This window comes from Chionomys nivalis, chromosome 6 (genome assembly GCF_950005125.1).
Source record: "Chionomys nivalis chromosome 6, mChiNiv1.1, whole genome shotgun sequence".
Lineage (NCBI taxonomy): Eukaryota > Metazoa > Chordata > Mammalia > Rodentia > Cricetidae > Chionomys > Chionomys nivalis.
In genome coordinates this window covers 74200116-74222261 of record NC_080091.1, presented here as the reverse complement: position 1 = coordinate 74222261, position 22146 = coordinate 74200116, and the positions used below count along the sequence as shown (strand labels likewise).

Genomic DNA, 22146 nt, shown 5'->3' with positions numbered 1-22146 from the left:
CAGGCAACACCCACATGACCACCCACTCTGAATCCACAGCTGTACCTAGATTAGCCTCTGCCCCAAATCCACCGCTGCTGCACTTCACTCTCCAGCCGCACCTCAGAGACACTGGCCCTCTCCACGCCAAGCCTGGGAGTCACCCTCCCTTCTCCCTCACTAGCCTACCTTCTTGGTGTTACTTAATGGAGCCCCTCCTGTACAGCCCTGGTTCAGGCGCCATTCTCTGAGACCCCTGACCCAGCCTGCACACAGTCACTAAGAGATCCTCCCCCAAACCAACCCCATGCTGGTTCAGGCTCCTCCAGTGGCTCTCCATTTCCTAAAGTTAAGTCTCTGGCACAGCAGCTAAGGTTCTCTGTGAGTTAGCAGCCTCCCTCCCCACACACACACTTAGTTTCAGCTTTGTATCTTCCAACTGCAAAGAACGCGTCTCAGAAATACATCAGACACTAACTGTTCCTGAAGGAATAAATGTAAGGGAGTTGGGGATACAGTGTAATGGCAGAATATTTGCCTGGCATGAATAAGACCCTGGGTTCAATTTCTTGTAATTAATATGATGTGCACGCGCACGCACCCACACCCACACACACCCCCCCACGGATGAGGGTAATATGATGGTCCAAGCCAGTAATCCCAGCACTTAGGCAGTAGTCAGGAAGATCAGGAGCCCAGGGTCAGCTATACAGATGAGGCCAGCATGGGTTGTGCTGAGATCTTTTCTCAAAACCCAAAACAGATAGATGAAATTAAGCTCCAGAAACACCTACTGACCTGTGTGTGGCTTCACCATGCACTACATATGCTAGAAGTCATAATGCACTTTGTGTCTCAGCCTGCCCTCCCTCTCAGTCCTTCTCTTTCTTCCCCAGATAACTCACTCAACCATTGAGAGTGAATCCAAACAATCTCCCCCAACTCCACCTGCAGGCCACATTAACCATGTCCATCGTGACTCCATGCAACGCTGGGAATGGTTTTCTCCACTCGGGAAGCTGCAATCAAAAGTGCCAGCCATCTTTCCTTCCCCAAAAGCTCAAGAGTGAGACTGATTTATTCTTCCTACAACCTCAGAGTTTACTCAATGAGTGAAGTAGCAATCTCAGTACCACACGATCTCCTTTTGCACCTGGATCCAGTAAGCCGCTGAGTACAGAAGAATCTATCATCTTCCTATGTCTGTATCAAGCAACGTTTATCAGACAAGTCACAGGACATGCACTGTGGCGATGCTTGGGATTCAAAGGGGGCAGTGGTGCCTCAGCCCTGCACCTGCCAAGGCAGAAGAACATCAGAACAATGACTAAGCCACAGGAAAAGCACACAGTGCTGCTCTCCAAAGGATGAACCTGAGCATCAGGCTCGAGTGCACATGTCTACATGTGTGCACTCCCACAGGAATTACACATTAATGCACTTACATGACAAAATACCCAGGTATAAAAGATACACAGTATAAAAACTGGAAGCTGTGTTTCCCTCTCCTTACCAGGTAGGCCATCCTCCTAGGTTTCACACTGCGTGCGTGCAAATGTACAATGCAGACGATTCTAAAGCCTTTTCTCCCTTTACCTGAAACTCAGGTTTTGTCCTTGTGACCCTGACTTTATTCTTGCCAACGCGCAGGGGCTGGAAGACTGAAGACGACCTAAGGAAATGCCTGTTATTCCCATTTTGCTACAAGGGTTGCTCTGAGGAACAGCTGCCTTTCTGCTATCCACAGATACTCTTGGGATCTGTTGTTTCATTCTCCTCGAGTTCCTATTCTACCTGACCTTAAAATAAACTTCCACTGACACCAACCACTGAACCTATGCACCTGCCCTGTGTCTTGCTTGCTTTGGTCCTCTGGGGCCTCCAATTGGACACTATCGTCCACATTTTTATAAAAAAAAAAAAAAAAAAAAAAAAAAAAAAAAAAAAAATGATGGTTTTCAACTTACTAGCCTGCTAGCCACACTAGAAATGAACCCTACAGAAATCCTGCAGCAGGAGCTTGTAGCTGGGTGTGGTAGCACAAGCTGGGGCACTCGAGAGACAAAGACAGGCACTCTATGTTGAGTTAAGGGCCACTCTGGTCAAGATAGCAAGTTCCAGGACAGCCAGGACCAACAAAAAAGAACCCCCTACAAAAAAAAAAAGTTTGCAAGTGATGACATAAATGACCCCAACTCTACAAACTCTTTGCACACACGATCATTGTATTAGCTACAAACACACGTCTGTGTATTATAAACTATGAATTCACCATATAGATTATAATGCTTTACTGTCAAAAGCATTCTAAATATTGTAAAACATTAGCTTCTTAATACATATTACTTAAAATATACTCATCACTCTGCCATTTAACACCATTCTCAATCTAGTTGTGAGCAGACTGCTCACTGGGAGTGTGCTGGCTAATTTTTATGTCAACTTGACACAGCCAGAGTCATTTGGGAAAAAGGAATCCTAAATGAGAAATGCCCCCATAGGACATAGAGGCAAGTCTATAGAACATCTTCTTTAATGACTGAATGTGTAAAAACCTATCCACTAGGGTAAAGGTTAACAACTGAACTGTCACTTAAACCATTTTCTCCAGAGTGACACTGGGTATTTGAGTCACTCAATGAGAGGCCTCATGCTCAGGAGCAACTGGTTTTTGTAGTTTTTTTTTTTTTTTGGATGCTTTTATTTGGTCCTAGTTTGGTGCTTTGTTTCTTTTGGGTGTAGTTTTATTTTTTTTTTCTTGGTTTTGAAAGATTTTATTATTGTATGGGGTTTTTTTTATTTTTGAGAAAGAACAAAAAAGTTGCAGGGGGAAGGATCTAGAAGGACTTGGGGAAGGGGAAGAATATGATCAAAATGTATTTAAATTTAAAAACTGTCTTATATCATAAAAACTGTAATAGACTAATATAATAAAATATATGATTAAACAAACACTGACATATTGGAATTGTACAAAACAAACAGAAGTAAAAGAGCCCATGAAAAGGCACAGGAAATAGAGACCACTCACTGGCAGTCAGGAGCACCATTAAAACACTAACTGGAAGCCGCAGCATACACACAAAGGATGTGGTGCAGGCCCAGGCAGGCCCTGTGAGTGCTACTTTAGTCTCTGTGAGCTCACACGGGCTTTCATCATGCTGGTTTAAGAGGGCCTGGTTTTTCTGATGGTCTCCAACCCCTCTGTCTGTCTCCTCTTCCTCAGGGTTCCCTGAGACCCAAGGCCAGAGATTTGATAGACTCCCTGTTTAGGACTGGATGTCCTAGGCTTTTTACTCTCTGAACATTGTCTGGTTGTGGTTTCTACATTTAAGCCCATCTGCTTCAGGAGGAAGCCATGAGTATATAGCAGCATATCATTAGGAGCTATTTTATTGTTCCTTTTCTTTTCTTTTTTTTTTTTTTTTTTTTAGGAACAGTAGTACTTGGTTTTACCCTAGGTGTTTAGTCTCAAGTTCTCTGTCATACTAAGCAGAGTTGGGTGCATTCTGCCTCATGGAGTGGGCCTTAAATCAAATCAGATACTAACCGGTTAATCCCATAGGCCTTGTGTATCTTTGCCCTAGTGTGTCTTTCAGGCAGGACATCACTATCACAGGGTTTGTGGCTGGATGGTGTTCTTGGTAGCATGCAGAGTACCTTCCTGTACCAAAAATGCTAGAATGTAGGAGTGAAGGCTCTATGTAGGTACCAGCTTGACTTTTCCATGTTCAATGTTAGGTGTTGTTTTGAGCAATGGGGCCTTGTTATCAGTTTGTGGAGAACAACTTAAGGTTTTGCAACAGCCTGGGTTGTTTGGGGATTTCCATGAGACGCCTGTGGCCAACAACTCAATCAGATGCAATCTAATTACTGGACTGGAAGCTTCTTGGGTGACATGAGACAGCCAGTGGGCTTTGACTCCCCCATTGTTTGGCAACTTCATCTAGAGCGCCTTCATGTACGTATATTACCCCTCAAATGGCCCTGAGTTTTAGTTGTTTCTCTGTATTTCCTCCTAGCTCACTATTGTCGGTACCAATCCTGGGCAGGCTGAGCAAGCCGTACTCCAAGGCCTCTGCATCAGTTCTTGCCTCCAGGTTCTCGCCTTGAGTGCCTATCTTGACTTCCCTCAGCGATGGAATGTAACCTGCGAGTTTTAAGCTCCTCCCCAAGCTGCTTTCAGTCATGATGTGTATCGACGCAAAAGAAACCCTAACAGAGGGATTTTGATGGAATTTTCGAATAAATCTATCAATTCATCTCTAGAGTAAGATAATAAATAACTTTTGTCAAGCAAAGTTACGCCAAGAATATACACCATTGGATTGGGCAGGGCACTCTGAAAGTAGAGTCTGAGGGAGACAGGACAACAAATGCATCTGTATCTCCAATAAGAAGCTATGCATACCCTGGCTCACTAGGAGGTGGAGAGACACTGGGAATGACAGATTTGGAGAAAAGTCAAAAAGCTAAGTGATGCCCTGACCCTTGCCCCTTTAAACAGGGCCTCTAACTAAACATACCTATTTATGATACCCCAAGACCATCACACTGGCATTCTCATGGCCATACAGGACATGCCACTGCAGCAAAGAAGCTCTCCTTGGGTCTCTTTGGTAGCTTTTAACCTATCTTCCAAAACCAGACGTTAGCATTTTTATAAATGCCCATGTCTTATGTGACCATCTCTTCTGGTCTCTAATCCTGCTTTCACAGATCAAAGGACAAATACTATAGAACTTAACTCAAAATAACCTAAAGGCTTACAATCATGGCCTACAGAAATCACATGACCTACATGTGAGCTATACTGGAGTCCTGTTTAAAACAAAAACAAAAACCCCTGTTACTCCGACTTCTTATTTTCACATCGACTGTAATTTAGAAGACACCTGATAGACTGTTGATGTAAATTGGCTACTTTCATTCTAATGAAAAGGTAAACATTTCCATTTTCAGATGAAATTGAAACTAAACACTGCCTCTGCCCTGGCCAATCCTATTTTGACAAAGAGAACGGTTCTGAATTAGAATGGGGAATAAGCCTACAACCAGACACAGTGAAGTCCCAGACGACAGGGCTTATTCATCCAACTTCTGGAATCAGTAACTGGGTTTACACTGGCGTGGAAAGGTGAGAAACTCCACACCAGCGTGTGTTAAACCACGCTGGCTTTGGGCCGTGGGTGAAACGGGGGCTCTGAAAAGGACCAAAGGTCACCCCTGTGAACGACTCTACCTGAGGCCCTACCATGCCTCAAAGGCGGGGAGTCAGCATTTGTCCTCAGCTCAAATCAGCACATCTGTTCTTAGGTCATCCTCGTGGAGCCTCCTGACTTCTCCTACAGACATCCCACAGCGCATACCAAAGGCCACCGGGTGCCTCTCAGAGCCTGTGCCCAACCTGCACTTCCAGTTCTGTGTCTGAGACAGTCAAAGCGAACAGGGTGCCAACTGGGACTCGCGGTCATTCCCAGTCTGAAGCCATTTTTCCAACTGATAAGGCACACAAGAAGAGAAGGCTAACAATGGGGAGATAGGGCTAAGGGACTTAAATACACACATAAACTCATCCACACAAACTCTAAAAGGATGAGTGACCCCCAAGGAACCTAAATAAGGTGTCTTTATTTTTATTTCCAAAATGTCACCTTCTACAGTCAAAGAAAAGCAAGCAAAAAGGCAATTCCATCTTGCCCTCTTAAAAAACAAAACAAAAACCACACATACACACGCACATACACCAAAACTGCTGTGCTACTCTGCTAGGTTTTGTTTAAATTTCCATAATTTTATAACATATTTTCAAAGAAATAAATGTGAATCAATATAGGTAATCAAAAGATCTTCCTAATGTATTAAGAATGCAGAACACCAGCCGGGCCTTGGTGGTACACACCTCTAATCCCAGCAGTTGGGAGGTGGAGGCAGGCAAGACCAGTCAGATCTACAGAACAAGTACCAGGACAGCCAGGGCTGTTACACAGAGAAACCCTGTCTCAAAACAAACAAAAAAAAAAAAAAAAAAAAAAAAAAAAGAAAGAAAGAAAGAAAACAGAGAGAGAGAGAGAATTAGAATATGTCTTCATCCACTCAGACCTTTGCTGAGCCCATGGAAACTGTCAACCACTTTTACATTAAATTAAACTTGTCTTCAAAGATTCATGTTCTAAGGAAGGTAGAAAATAGATACACTCCAATACCATGACGTGTCTGCCCCAGTGTCCATGCCCTGCACACAAAATCCAGCTGGACCTAGGAAAGAGGAACTCACTACAAGTACAGCGGTACTTCAACTTCACAAAGGCTCTACACGAGTGAACACTAAGAGCAGGGGCTGTATCCTTTCAACCTGCCCTGTGCGGGTTCATACCCGAAAGAAACATGCTCTTTTCTCAGGATATGCCTGCAAAGCCCAGGAGAGTCTGGTGCCCCGGATCAGTCTCTGTGGTGAGAAGAGCAAGTCTCTCATGAGAGCAAAGGGTAGAGCTCAACCAAGGGAAAACACAGATCCTATATTGTATACCAAAGCCCTGTGGAAGACCGTAAGGTTGTTAACATAATTCAGGAGCCCCCAGCCCAGATTTCATGGTCAGCAAATACGGCAAGAAGTAAAAAGAACAGTTACTATCAGAGGGGAAAGAGAAGAACATTCCAGCAGAGGACAGCAGAGCCAGGCCTTGTATCCTGGAGACAACTGAGATGTTTTAAGCGGCGGGCAGGAGGGGATAATGTCAGAGCACGGCACACATGAGCTGATCTGCTTAGTTCTAAGTAAGACAACCAGAGACACATGTCTGGAACCAAGACCCGTGACGAGAAAACGGGTGAGGGCTGCTGAGACAGTCAAGGGGATCGTGCTGAAGTTCACCAGTCACATTGGAAAGGACTAAAACATGGGGAGAAAGTTGAAAGGTCGAAAACCACACAGCCGGAACTTTGTCTGACCTTCCTCCCCTCCGTCAGCAGCAGGCAGTGATCACAAGGCCAAGGATGCCACTGAGCTGTCCAACCGGTGACAGAAACTGCAAAGAGGCAGCGAGATTCGAAGACATTTTACACAAGAGCGCAGTTTCTGTCAGGTGATCTTTCAGAATAGCGGCACTCGATGTAAGGAAATCCCAAGTTCAAAACAGCAAAGCTTACTTCAATGCTCAAACCAAGTAATTACCCATTATCAGTATTCTGACTAGGTTTCGTAGCAATCTGAAGGGTTGCTCCCAAGTGTACTTCATCTTTTCAGTTCCTACCAAGGGTTCTGAATTTATAGCTGCTGGCTATAAATAGGATATTTGGTGATTGGCTCCAACTATATCCCTTGCTTCTGTTCTGCCTCTATGCCCCACCCCCACACAAAGTCTCTCTCTCTCTCTCTCTCTCTCTCTCTCTCTCTCTCTCTCTCTCTCTCACACACACACACACACACACACACACACAATTTGAAAACTCCATGTTCTAGAGTTCTGCAATCTCTTCTAAAATGCTTCCCATTTTCCTAAGGATCGGCTTTACACGTCACAGGTCATTACGTACCTGCGTACTCATAAAACCACTCCAGACACCGCTTACTGGAGAAGGTTTCTTCGTCGGGCTTTATTCTCGTGGACTCATACTTCCTATACATGCTACAAATTGAAAAAGCAGTTTTACATTATTGAAGACACTGAGTTCGGGTAGCAGGTACTTTCCATAGCAGGTTTTGGTATAAGACAGACATCTACTCACCCGGGATTTTAAATACATTTTAAAGGTTTTGCTTTTTCAAGCATAAGCAGTTTCATAACTATCTTCATATCTTAATAAAGAATTGAACAGTAAGGAATACAACTAACTTATCAACAATCAGTAAGAATAAAATATATTAGTTACTTGATAAACTTGCCTCACTAGTAGTTACTAGAGATGATTCTAAGTAAAACATGTCAAATAAAGCATTCATAAGGACCCTTAAAACACTAATTACTCCTATCTCTCCATTAAATTCTCCTAATTTCTGCATCATGAAAATGGGGTTAAGCCCAGGCACAGACTGACGAGGAACTTGTCAATAGTCAGTTATTCTAGAAAGCATTAAGCAAATAAAGGTAAACATCAATTCATGTCCAAGCTTCCAGAACAAAACTGATCCCGGTGCAAGGCTTTAAAAAGTCTCTTGGGAGAGGGAGAACAGCTCCCCGGCTCCTGGGGCCCATCCTAAGTGTGCTGGGCAGCCTGCGCTGGAGGCCTGGCTTTCGAAGCAGAGCAGCCTTCTGTAACTCAGGAGCCCCGCATCTCGTGACAGGACTGAGGGGAGCATCCCACATGGAGCAGGCAGGGGCAGGAGCTTCAAGTGTGACTTGGCTACAAAACGTGTATATATTTTAACAAATCACATATATACAGATGTATTAACATTCGTGGATAATAATTTTTATTTATATAATAAGATAAAGAGCATAGACAATTCTCCATTTTAGTAAATTTATTCATGAACACTGATCCATGGCCTAGACAGTGACTGACTGCCAGTGCAGATCTCTGACAAAAATTTCAGCAGCTATCATGCTAGGATACCATGCTGGACGGTACTAAGTTATTGAAACTACAAACCCCAAATCTTCCTTCTCCTATGTAAATGCAGTGGATACCAACCAGGGGCTCAAAGAGAAAGGAACAGAGCATTCCTATCTTAGCTCCAAGCCGATAATTCATCAAAAAACTGTAGTTCTCCCGAATAGCAGCACCAGGTAAGAATTCCCTAGAAATAAAATTTATCTAAGACCATACAATGGAAAAATAATGCAGCAGCTAAAAGAAACAAAACACTGGTGCCCATTATCATACAGACAAGCCTCAGAAACATCACGCTAACTGTAAGGAGTGAAACCAGGCCATTTAGACAAGAAGCCATCAAGGCGATCCCATAAGGTAGAAAGATGGCCTGGGGCTGGGAGTGACTGGCTGGGATGATGGAATGTCCATCACTGGATCGTAGTGACAGCTTATCCAACTCAGTGAACACTAGAAACAAACTGAATTATCCACTTAAAATGTAGCAACTTCACAGTATATAAACTAAGTTCTTAAAAGGCCAAGAATCAAACTCAAAAGCTTCACCTGAACTGCTGCCAGCTTTTAAAATGGCTTTTTCATAGTCCATTAGTGTCATACCAAGTTATACTGAAAAAAAAAATTATAGCACAGAACGCTACATGAGTGTGAGAATTTATCAGTTCCCTGATGCAAGGTACTTAGCCTCATAAACCTGAAAAACACTGGCCAGAAGACAGCTGGTGGGGGTCTTAGGAACCCCTCTTCTGACAACAGTTAGTTATATCTCTGCTGAGATAGTAACTGTGGCATTGCTTTCCTTTTCACTGTCTCTGCTCCTCCAAATGAGCTGTAACACATGAAGCAGCACAGCAAGAAAAGAGACAAAAATCATCCCAGTCCCTCTGTTTAAAGACGGAATGCAGCCCACTCGTGAAATGATGAAATGACCCAGAGTGGGAACAGGGAGCGATTGAAAAGAGGAGAAAAGACATATGATTGGTCATGTGATTAAATAAAAAGTTACTTATTAAGATCAAGGCAAAACAATAAAGACACCTAAGAAAAACATTGAACAGACTTTGGCATCATCATAGGTAATACGTGATTTGTCTGAATGTGATTTCAGTAGCCTTGTTTTTCCATTTTCATTAAATTCTCAGCAATATGAGAAGAAATTTCGAGTGGTTGGCGCGCTGGGTGGGTGAGGACACTCAGAACAGCTGCCTCGCTCGGTCCTATGGCTGTGCTAGTGAGACCCTCTCCAAAGGACCGGCTTCCCCAGGGTCTGCCTTTCCAGGCTCTGCCATCCAGGCGTCATGTAAAGAAGCTGATGCCACGCTGGTTACAGAGGATAATGAAGATAAAATTAAAGGCCACGCTTTAATCCCAGCACTCAGAGGCCAATCTGTGAGTTCAAGGCCAGCCTGGTCTACAGAGGCAGTTACAGGACAGCCAGGGCTACGCAGAGAAATCCTGTCTTGAAATACCAAAAAAGATAAAACTAATTTCTAATAATTCAAATTGCCTGTTTTCTTTTTAAGTTCTACAGACCAAGACATACAATAAGCATCCTTAAATAACTGCACTTTGAAGCATCACCCACAGAAGCAAAGACTACTTCAGTCAGCACTTGCATTCACTGCATGAAGACCTGTAACCTCCATGCACGCGCCCTGAACCTGGATCGACAGCCTCTGCACTCTACCTGTCATGCCTGCTTTTCTTGGCAGATAGGTCATCTCCAGAGGCAGGTCTTCTCTTTTTCCTTGGCGGCATCACTTTACTAAAGCAGTCTGAGGAACTGCAGGACCGCAGGCTTCCTACGGACAAAGTCACACAACACAAAATTAAGGCATGGCACACACCGACTTCCAAACAATGTCACTGCTAAATAAATAACCCCGGGGCCTGCCTACCTGTGAAGTGGTTAGATGGTATCAGTCAACACCATTACAGAGAGAAAATGACTTTTAGCCCCTCTTTGAGAAAACGTTCTATCAAGAAATAAACCTTGCCATTACACAAGTGACTACTCCCCACCACCCCACATTGCCTAGAGGGAGCTTTACTGGAAAGATTGCACACAGAAGTCACTGAGATGCCCTGCTTCTTACATGTCAACGCTCCTTCAAGACAAATTGTCTGGCCGACACATACACACACTTCATGCGGCAAGCAGACTAACCAGCACACCAGTACTAACACAGGCTTGAAGGGATATTGAGGTGGGGGGGACTGGGAGGGTGGACAGAAATCAGACTTCAAAACAAAGTTTCATAGTAACTGGTCCTTGTTTCTGTCACTTGCAAAAGACTGCCAACTTCAGACAGGGTTTGTCTAACTGTAACTTAGAAAAGGACATGAAAATTTGACAATATTCAGTAACAGTGGGAATACACACACACACACACACACACACACACGGTGCTGCCTGTTCTATTTATAAGTCTTGCATAACTCACCCCTAATGAAAAGGACTATGAAGGAAGGCACTACTACCCCAGCAAAGGAAGGAAGGAGAGAAATGAAGTAAACGGTAAAATCTGGGCAGTCTCACTGCACACTGTCTTAAACCATCACTAGATGATATTAAATGCCCCATTTGGGCATAAGTGCCCCAGACATGCCAATTAGTTCTCACAAGAACCCTGTGCATGATGGGCAATGATAGTTCTCTACATAACAGCTGGGAGAAACCACAGCGCAGGCTTTGGGTGACTTCCCACAGTCTCTAGAACGACTGCACATATTCCTCCAGCCCTCTTTCCTCACCCCTGAGTTGAAAGGCTGTGGACATCCATCTGGAAGCACGCTAGGCTTGGCAATCTGCACTCGATGGACACTCAACTGTAGTCTGGGCAACTGTTAGCCTAGTTTAGGCCTCTTCTTCATTTATCATTTGAAGAATGGGAAAGGTGTTCTCTCTCTTTGGCCCTCTCAGAATTTTCTTGAGAATGAACATCCATTCAACAAACACCCGATGGCACACACTATGTGTAGGGTAGGGAACTGGTGGTCGGTGACATAGCCACTATCAGTCACTATCAACCTCAAGCTCTATAACTCCTAGCCCTAGGGAGTGCAGCCATCAAAGGGCTAAGAAAGAAAGGTAACGGCCTCTATGATGTCCCAGAAGCCAGAGGAGAGTCTGGGGTGCGGGAGTGGCTCCACGGCCACATAGGGGCCACAGCGTGAGGAACAAAGGCTCAAGCTACATTTGGTAAAGAACTAGGAAGATGGCTCGAGGTCAGATCACAGTCAACTGGGAGGCTTGAGAGACAGGGCAAGAGTGGTCAGCAGCCGCAGTCACAACCTGCTGTGAGCAATGGTGAGCTGGAACCAAACCCCACTTTTAGGTTTCTACCATCCTGCTGCACTTCCTCGATGATATGCTTCCAGGGTCCCAAATGGACTCAAGCCCAGAGCCGGAACTGCACAGTCCCTGGGCATCAGAGTCTGCTTGTTTCCTCAGTCTAGAACCTGATATCCAGGAGGCTTAGGCATATCACACCCGGAAACCCTGCCTGGAGCCTAACTACATCTTCTGTCCAAGAATGGAAGGTTCCTCAGAGACACGGAGTTCTTTCTACCTCTCACAACGGCAGCAGAGAAGAGGGAAAGAGTGGGGGGTGAAGAGGGGGTGCCTACCACCCCACACACTCATTCACCTTCCCTACAGGTAAGTGTCCCTGGTCACAAACCACACTAGTGAACTCCAGCATTTAAACACTGCAGTGTCCTGAGCTCCTGCAGATGATCAGCATGTATAATGATGTTATCCTTGCTCACTGATGCCTCGGGTAGGCCTGCAGAAGGAAAATGTTGGCACTACCTCGTCATAGATCCCGAAACAGTGTCCAGAACTAAGACATGCCTGTCACTGCAAGCGGGCTTCAGTCACCCTAGATACGGACACACCAGAGGGACAGACAGTTCCTTCCAAGAGCATCTGGGCTGGCAGCAGTCTCTCCCTCCCACAGTATTTACAGAACACAGGAAAATGCACTTATCTCCTCAGTCCATGAGAAATGAGCACTTGAAAATAATGTCTCCTCCAATAAAAGGTAATTTATTAGCTCCTTCAGCACCAGCTTCTTTAGAAACAGCAGCACCAAGACTGCTTTCACCAGCAGGGCATCTTGGGTAAGCACACAAACACCTTACATCAACTAATTTTCTTACCAAGGACTGCTTTCTTCTATAAGTTTCATGCATCAATATCTCATATCTGTGTAGACCTTACTCATCTCCTCAAGTTTGGAACCTTACTTTATTCAACACTTTTCTCTCCTAGTTAAGAGACAGACATGATTTTTTCCCCAATCTCTGTTCTAAGTATTGGCATAGTAACCATTACCAGCCATTTTCCACAAATAAGCCATGTCAACCCTCTCCAAAGACAACAAGTCTGCCCCTGCATAGCTGCTTCACAGCACAGGCAGGGAGGACACAGACCCAGGGAGAGCTTTCCAGGTTACAGAAAAAGCAGTGTTTTGCATGTTTACTTAAAAGAACAATTTCCCAACAAGACCTGAGTCAATAACATACACAGGTTTTGCTGCACACCTGCTTCCGGCCTCCTCTGCTCCTTCTCTTGCTTCTCTTGCCCATCAGATCACAGCCAAGAGAACCTACGAGGACTTTGCAAAGCGCACAGGCACGCGTGCTTCCTGGGCAGGAGTGGTCAATGCCTATCACCTCGGACTGCAACACAACACTCAGGAGGCTAAGGCAGAAAGGTTGCAAGACCAATACTAGCTACCTAAGAGAGTTCAAGGCCAATCGAGTTGAAGATCAAGACACTGTGTCAAAACAACAACAACACAGGAAAGGAAAAAGGTACATCTTTCTTTATAGTTTCTTTTTAAGTTCATTCATCTATATAATAATTTATGATAGTAAAGAAATACTTTGAGTTCTCCAGACAATGAAGTATTTACTGAATAAATGTGTTCCTACAATATGTACAAATCAAGCTGCCTAAAATCAGAACTTTTCCAGATACCTGGAACACACCATCATGGCTAACTCATCTCCCATTCGTCAGCAAAGCTAACTTCATGTTTACTGGCAATACAGTGCTTCTTAAAATAAATCCTTAAGTCTAAATGAGTGGTCTACAAGTTTTATTCATTTATCTCAATAAATTTAGGCTCCGAAGCTTAAATATATACTTTATCTTAATTTAACTATATCTTTACAGAAATAAAATCAAAAGTATGTAATACAGTCAAGAACTCCTATGTCCTCTTTGCTACAGTCCACCTGGCATTTCAGGTGGGGGACTCAAGGCCACAACTCTGCGGCTTTCAGTCACAGAGCACTCTCTGCCTGGCAGCGCGGTCTCCCGACCTCACACAAGCCAGGCAGATGTTCTACTCAGACCAGCACACCAGCTGGCTTTGAACCCTGGATCCTTCTGCTCAGCCTCCAGAAAGCTAAACTACAGACACAAGTTTCTTCTAAATGGTATGGCATTAAGATAATCATTAAAGAGACAATAAAAATAAAATTTAGAGCCAGCAAGATGGTGCATCCAGTAAAGGGATTTGTCACCAAAAGTCGGCAACCTGAGTCTGACTCCCCCGAATTCACATAAAGGTGGAAAAAAAATTTGAACCTATTCCAGGAAGTTCTCTGGCCTCCACACATACACCTTACACACACACACACACGGACACACACACACATTCACATACTACACACCACATATACACACCACACACATACATACACATACCACACACACACTACACACAACTTTAAAACCCAATCGTATATAAAGGTTTTTACCTGAATGTTCGGATTCATTTTGGGGGGAGTATTTTAAGAGAACAAGTTATTTTTTATCTTTTCATTTAACTCAATTAATATAGTCTTTCTTTCCATATTAAACAGTTTAAAATACTATTGACATTTTTCAATAGGTCTATTTTAGTATTGTCCCAGAAAATCAAGTTTTAATGGCAACTTGAAGTCACCTGGATCATCTATCCACCTTGCTGCTTTCCTAACAGTTTAATTTGGCATGCTACTCTGAACTGATGCCTGAGCAGGTCTTTCCCGCTTCGTGCGATCATTTTACTTGACCGGCCTCAGCAAGAGTCCCTGCTAGAGTTAATCTCTTATAAGATCCACCAACTCATGGGCCCAATTACTAGTCCTCCCACACATCCCCAAAGGAGGGAAAGGCTGTTTCTGACTTTCCAAACTTAACCACACATTCAAAACGCACACCTCAATCTGCCTTGTTCACGCTGGTGAGCCTGCTGTTCCACGGCACTGTCTCATGTCACAACACTGCACGCAGCTCACTGTGCCCCACCAAGTGTTTCCATGAAGTTTGCTGCGCTGTTCACTCAATGTCGGAGACTTCGCAGTGTCAGCTGACAAATACATAGACATCTCACCAGTACCTAGGACTTTATTTCATTTTCTTGAACATATGGGTGAATTTACCTGTTCAAATAAAACTAGTAATTTTTTTTCTTTTAAGTTTTCCAAGACAGTTTCTCTGTAGCTTTGAAGCCTGTCCTGGAACTCGCGCTGTAGATCAGGCTGGCCTCGAACTCACAGAGATCCGCCTGCCATTGCCTCCCAAGGGCTGGGATTAAGGGCGTGTGCCCCCACCGCCTGGCAAAACTGGCAATTTTTAAAAGAACAAAATTTCCTGCTATTTATGACAAAAGGAATTCCTTTTATCTCTAAAGAACCCTGACTCTGGCACGCAGAATCACTTTTCTGACTTGCTCCCTGCTCTGTTTTTCTTTTGTTAACTCAATTCTCTATTTCCTCACCCTCACCTCCCTAGCTCCCTTGTGGAAGAGCAGAAGCACAAGGCAGGGGATGAGACGCCCCACCTTCTGGCATCTCCCGCACACAATGCTTATGGTATGGTAGGTGCTCAGACTCCTATTGGGCCAAGACATTCAAAGAAACAACACACTTGCTCATCTCCAAGCCTCACTCATTTTCCACTCTAAGTTTTACAGTGTATGCTGTAGAGTAGGAAACACAACAGATGCCACAGCCAGATGTGGAACTGTGGCAACAGACTAGTAAATAAGCCCTGGTCCAGGGATATGGTTTGATGGGTAAAGTGCTTGTCCTACAAATATGAGGACCTGAGTTTGATTGCCAACACCCACATAAAAAGATGACCACAGTGGCATGTGCCTGTAACCTTGGCCCCAGGGGAGCAGACAGACAGGCAGATCTGGGTGTTTGCTGGCCAACCAAGGCTAGCCAAAACCAGTGGGTACAGAGCTGGGCAGTGGTGGTGCATGCCTTTAATCCCAGCACTCAGGAGGTAGAGGCAGAAGGATCTCTGTGAGTTTGAGGCCAGCCTGGTCTACAGGAGCTAATTCCAGGACAGGCTTCAAAGCTACAAAGAAACCCTATCTCAAAAAAAAAAAAAAAAAAAAAAAAATAGGGTAGAGAAGCTAGTGATGACATCTTGATGTCAACCTCTGGCCCCTCTGTGCACATGTATACCCTGTATACATATATACACATACCATATATATATATATATATATATATATATATATATATATATATATATATACACACACACACATATATCATATATATACACACTATAGCATACACACAAAAACCTATGAACATATATATACTCCATGAGCACACATGCCCACACACATCATGAGTGTGCATGCACTCTATGAGCACACACACATATGCACAGAGTACACACACACATACCATGAGCACCAACCGACACTGTCCAGGCCCTCAGACACAGCTGGGGACCAGGACCAAACACTCTTTCCTCCATCGCCTTCCTTAATTGAAACCTACAGTTATTATATTGTCATTTTTAAGTTAAACATTTAGATATGAAATTTCCATAATAACCATTACTCATTTAAATCTAAACTCCAAAATTAACTATATAATATTCAGAAATCAGAAATGTGTTGTTACCATAGCTAAGACAATCTTAGAGTCTTACTAATACAAAATCTTATTTTAAAAACTAAAACAACACCACCAACTGTTAAGTCAAAAAAAAATCTTCATGACCACCAACAGCTTCAAGTAGAAAGCTGTGTTTCTTTCCTTAATTATGAACTTGACCCTGGAGATATTATTCCAGTATTACTGAAAATAGCTGAGAGTTAAACCCAAGCACAAACACTCATCAGGAGGCTGGAGAACATATGATATGTCCATGAATTGGACAATTAAGCAGCAATTTCAAAAGAGAACATATCCTTTTATAACATGCTACTGAAAATGTTTGCCCCTGACCTCCTCAACACACCTGGCACGGTCTGTTCCCCATCCCATCCTCCCCTGCCTGGTCTAATTGGGGATGCAGAGAGAGGAAGCTGAGCAGAGAGAGAGCCCAGCTACTCTGAGATACCTCACTCCCCGCAGAGCAGGAAGCTGTCTCCATCATGGGCTGGTGTACAGTACACAGCAGGCGTGTCTGTCTGGACCCGGGGAGTACTGTGAAGTCAGTGCACTCCAACAGACTATTTCTTCAAGCTCCTTCCTATGCTTATATTTCAATCGGCTCTGAATCAATCTGGAAGGACGATGTGGGTAAGGTCTACATGCCAACAATCTACCATTAAATGAAAAATTAAATACTACGGATGTTTCAAAAAACACAAACATGTATACATGCATAAAAACATCTGGGGAAAAACAACATTCAACAGAGGACTAGGGAAAGAGGTAGACTCGGAAATCCAAAGCCAACAAGTTCCACGCCACTCACTTTGGGGCCGTTCAAATTTCTTCAACAAGCTCTGGCCTGAAGGTGACCCTCCAAAATTCAAATGCTGATGTCCACTTCCCAGGGTACTGGGATGGAGAGCTGGGGTCTTTGGGGCTGACTGTATCATAAGCTGAAACCCTGACGACTGAGAACCGCCTCATGAAAAGATCCTGCAAGGCGCCTCTTCTCCTGAACACAGAACACAGCAAAAGGCTACCAGCGATCTGCCGCCTGCCTCTCCAGCATCTAGAACCGAGAGTCATACATGACTATAAGTCACTAGCTCTCCAGCCTCTAGAACCGAGAGTCATACATGACTATAAGTCACTAGCTCTCCAGCCTCTAACGAGAGTCATACATGACTATAAGTCACTAGCTCTCCAGTCTCTAGAACCGAGAGTCATACATGACTGTAAGTCACTAGCTCTCCAGCCTCTAGAACCGAAAGTCATACATGACTATAAGTCACTAGCTCTCCAGCCTCTGGAACCTAGAGTCATACATGACTATAAATCACTTGCTCTTGGGTATTCTGTCGCAGCAGCCTGAATCCACAAACCTAGAACTGTAGTAATTTTTCTATTTCACAATACATTTTAATCATTTCTGCCACAAATTTTGTAGCTGTAGTTCACATGCATGCTCCTGGTTTGTAGAATGACTAGCTTAGAGAAGTGGTTCTCAGGGGGCAGCGCCCTGGTCAGTTGCATCATGGGCTGGGTGCCGGTTAGCTGGGCAAACACTGAACCCATACCCCAAACTTACAGAAGAGGCTAAAGTGAGGAGAGCATGATGCTACTTCCTCCTTCAGAACCACAGGTCTAGAGAACAACTTTAAGAAGCAGGTGCTCACTTTCCCACTCAGGAACCCTCGGTGTTAGGTCTCAAATCCAGGACAAAAGGCTGAGGTGCCTATTAAAGTGGCTACCGGGTTCTCCCAGCATCCCTCGGGCCCTGAATCCACTGTCACACCCTACCCTACCCTCCCTACCCTAAACTTCTGCAGCCCAGAGGCTGGGCTGGGCTGTCCTTCCCTCAGCTGCTCTTTCCTCCATAACCTCCCTTTGTTGGCCTCTTGCCCTCTGCTCCTGGCTCCCCTCTGTCCCTCTCTCCTCCCTTCTCTGCTGTGATGGCCCACTTCAGTCAGCTGGTCACTCTAGACCCTTCCAGATGCCTCTGGCTATGCTCTCCCTCTTATCTACAGTAAACCTTCTTCCCCACCATACCCAGGAGCAGTCATTCTCTCAGGACCTCCACAGGACACAAACACCTCAGCTGTGCAACTGAAGAAGACCGTTGGGCTGCGTTACCAGTGCCTTTCCGCGTGAGCAAAGGGACTGCTCCTGAAACCTACAAAAGAATCTTCAGGCCCTCTGCGGAAATGGAGCGCTAGCACAATCCAGAGCTTCGAGACAGACTCCCTGCTGTCTTTTCACCTGGGGTCCTCAACAGTGACAACGAGGGCACTAGGTGGATAACTCAAAGCCTCTGTGGCCACGGCTTCCCTTTCGCCATGATTCCTCAGCATCCTTACTTAAAAGTCAGTAGTGTTTGCATTTACCTGTTTGGTGATCGTCTTGGCCAACGTCTTCTGTCAGATTCTGTAAGAAACATGATCATTAACACCAAGAAACTGCATACCCTACAGCAAGCACGAAAACTCAGTATTCTCATAAGCGATTGACAGCCAGAGCGTAAATTCTTTTATCAAAAGCGTTTGCACAAAGCAGCCACATCAAAGCTGGCAACTGTATCTTTAAAGACTGACTTACTAGCTTGTTAAGGGTATGGTAGATCTTATGAATGTTTGCCAGTGTTGAGAGATGAGAGTTCAGCTGAAAGTCTTTAAAAGAAAAGGGAGAAAAGAAATCAGTGTTAGCTGGTTCTCAGACAGTAAGAAATTTCAAAAGCTCAAAAGTAAACGTAAGCAGTTGTTTCGGTGCCTCGAGCAGCAGGATACTTACAGGTAAACAACAAATGCAACTACTGACTCAGTCCCCAGAACCAGCTCGGACCTATAGTCCCATCTGCAACCAAACGCTAACGGTCATGGGAGTTCATGTCAACTCTAAGGTACAAAGAAAAGACTGCAAGGAGCTGCGAAATCCTGCCAGCAGCCAACCTGCATTTCCCTGGAAGATATAAATGATGTCAGGAACTCAAAGGAGCCATGCAAATCGAAAATGGCTCAGATCTCCGAGGAAATGGGCTCGCTTTCCCATCCTTCCCCGGAATTTTGTTATGATAAGCACACTCGCAGACAGAAAAATGACAGAATGGTGTCCCAATATTCGGCACTTTGCAACCTTACAGCATATTTCTTCTGTGGCTGATTATACAGTACCAGCTGTCACAGGCATTACCCCTCCACCTCCCTTAAACACACAGAGAAAAGAATGGCCTTATGGGAGGGGAGTTCCAGAGCACAGGTGGTGTGCAGTGACCTGCAGGCCCTGCAACAGGAAAGAACACCACAGATTGAAAAGTCACACTCCTGAGGAAGCAGGCCCCAAGCTAAGGAGCATTCATGTGCCACCTCTAACTACTTGGGGACTGCACGCTATGGCAGGCATGAGAGACTCCGGAGGCTGCTCCATGCCAGAACCTGCACAGAACAACCGCAGTGCACTACCAGGCTTTGAAATCTCCCACAAACGTTCGCATAGGCGAGGATCTAGTGGCAGTAGATCCTGACCTAGCACGTATGAAGTCCTACGTCAATCCCTAGCATCACACACATGCAGACAAGATTTATAAAGTATGTCCAGATATGCAGCCTACAGAAAGGAGATGAAAGGTTATTAATAACTTGATATTTGAAAAAGTATCAGTATTTTTATAAATAGCAGGATTAACACTAATTCCATTTCTTTCCAATCACAAGTGTTAGACCAAAAGTAGCCTAGAAGAGGCACTCTCAGAGTCACACCATTCTAAGTCACTTCACTGGGGACATGCACCAGCTGCAGAGCACTCCCAGGGTCAGATGCGATCCTGTGAGCTGTCTCCTGGGTTGGACTCATGGGCCGCTACTCTCAATCTGTCAAAAGGCTCCCTTGCCCTAGGAATCCCTTCACGGGAAGCCCTGCAGGGCTGGGAGCCAGGCAACAAGATGTCCCCAACATGCACAGGGGGGCACAGGAACAGATGACACACATGCACACTTGCACTGCTCGAGCAGCGGCTGCCGTCTAGAACCTGCAATAGACCTGAAAGATGGACTGCTGGCCAGGCACGGTGGTGATCCCCTGAAATCCCAGCGCACTGGGGCCATGTCCAAGACCCAATCTTAGAAACACAAACAAACAAAAGCTAAGTCCCCTGTTAACTGTTTGAACCTGCCAGCCATGCTTGATGTAAATGGCACAGGGTCAATCCAGATGACCCACTTCACACACTGCACAGGAAAGGCTCAGAAAAGCACACATGGGAAGAGTGTATATATGTGCATGTGTGTGCTCAGTACACATACCTCCTCATGTTTATCTCAATAAAAATGGACAGAGTCTCCAAGCCAGAAACAACGGTGTTCACCTGGCCTACAAGAGGCAGTGGGGAGCTGAAATACACAACTCCCACAACACAACATCTCAGCATCCTGTTTAGAGCAGGAAGGCAGGCCTATACATTCCATTATCACTTTGCTCCCCACCCCAACCGGAAACCAAGGCTGGACCATGGACTGTCTTGTCACTGAGGACAACAGAAGGGAAGGCAGAAAGGACATGTCAAAGGTCAGCACACATGTAGCACACATCCCTGTGGCCACCATATGTCACCTCACTAACCTGCTGTTCAGCCCACGCCAGATTTTGCATTAGCATGCCTACACAAACCGAGGTTGTTCAACCTTCCCCTTTCCTATACTACAGATGGAAGCTGCATGAGAGAAGAAGCAGGTTACCCTCACAGGGAGACCCCACTGTCATGCTAATACACCTGCCCTGGCTTCTGAGTGTCTTTCACACCAGCCCACAAATCCTTCTCTTCCCACTCCACACCCATCTTCTCCCCTCGCCACTCAACCCAGTCCACAGGGGTGTAAGCCAAAAGCAACACTGTGCTTCATATCCCGACCATGGGTCTAGAAGTTGGTCCAAATCGCCAGTCCACCAGTTTTAGTTAAAACAAGTTACCATGTATAGTGCTATAACGATGAAACCAAGCAACTGGCTGCCTACACAATGCCAAGATGGGCCAGGCCCTAAACAAATGCCTGGAGCACTCAATTTAAACTACCAACTCCACACCAAGAAGCCACAGGAAATAGTTTCTATTTACGTAGGTATAACTCCAAAGACCTATCAAAGACCCCGAAGTCAGAACTATGTGACTGCGGCAAGGGGTCTGACACAGCTCAACCCATACCAGCACTGATATGCACAGAAGTATAGGCACACCTACATAGCGGTGTGGAGGCAGGACATCTCCACACACTGAGAGACACAGGAATGGTCACAGTTACAGTCTATATAAGTGTCTCACTTCACTGAAGACAAGAAAAGGGTCCATTTCACAAGTCTCGTGCCATGTCAAGTATCCATTTCCATACCCAGTTCCTACCACAACACTAGGTTGTCACTGCACTGAAAAAGGCAAAGGAAAAACAGATGAAACCAATAAAACCAATAGTCCTTTAGTTTCAAAGTGTAAGACGACATGAATTTAGCAGGAAAAAATAGCAATAAAAGATAAATTCACAGAGGTTAAGAGATACTAGATTTATGGTTCATCTGTTCCAAGCTCAGGGCAAGTAATAGACCTTGAAATCTAAAATAGATTTCACATCCTTAAGGCAAAGATGTCAGGGTAAAGATCAAACGCTTTACAGAGAATAAATTCAGGAAAGCACTAACAGATTCATAAAAATCTCTGGCTCTTCT

The 22146-nt window shown here is 44.7% G+C and overlaps 1 protein-coding gene across 2 annotated transcripts in view; it reads right to left on the bottom strand.

Moving 5' to 3' along the window:
- The window catches only part of Dcun1d4 (defective in cullin neddylation 1 domain containing 4), a 74017-nt gene that overhangs the window by 29616 nt on the left and 22255 nt on the right, over positions 1 to 22146 (bottom strand). Inside the window, exons 2-5 of one of the 2 annotated variants that reach the window (XM_057772370.1) lie at positions 19036 to 19106; positions 18825 to 18864; positions 10220 to 10334; positions 7516 to 7607 (exon numbers count right to left, since the gene is read on the bottom strand). In XM_057772370.1, the coding sequence (XP_057628353.1) occupies positions 7516 to 7607; positions 10220 to 10334; positions 18825 to 18864; positions 19036 to 19106 (318 nt within the window). The remainder of the gene's footprint in view (positions 1 to 7515; positions 7608 to 10219; positions 10335 to 18824; positions 18865 to 19035; positions 19107 to 22146) is intronic. The other variant, XM_057772371.1, reaches the window with a different exon arrangement.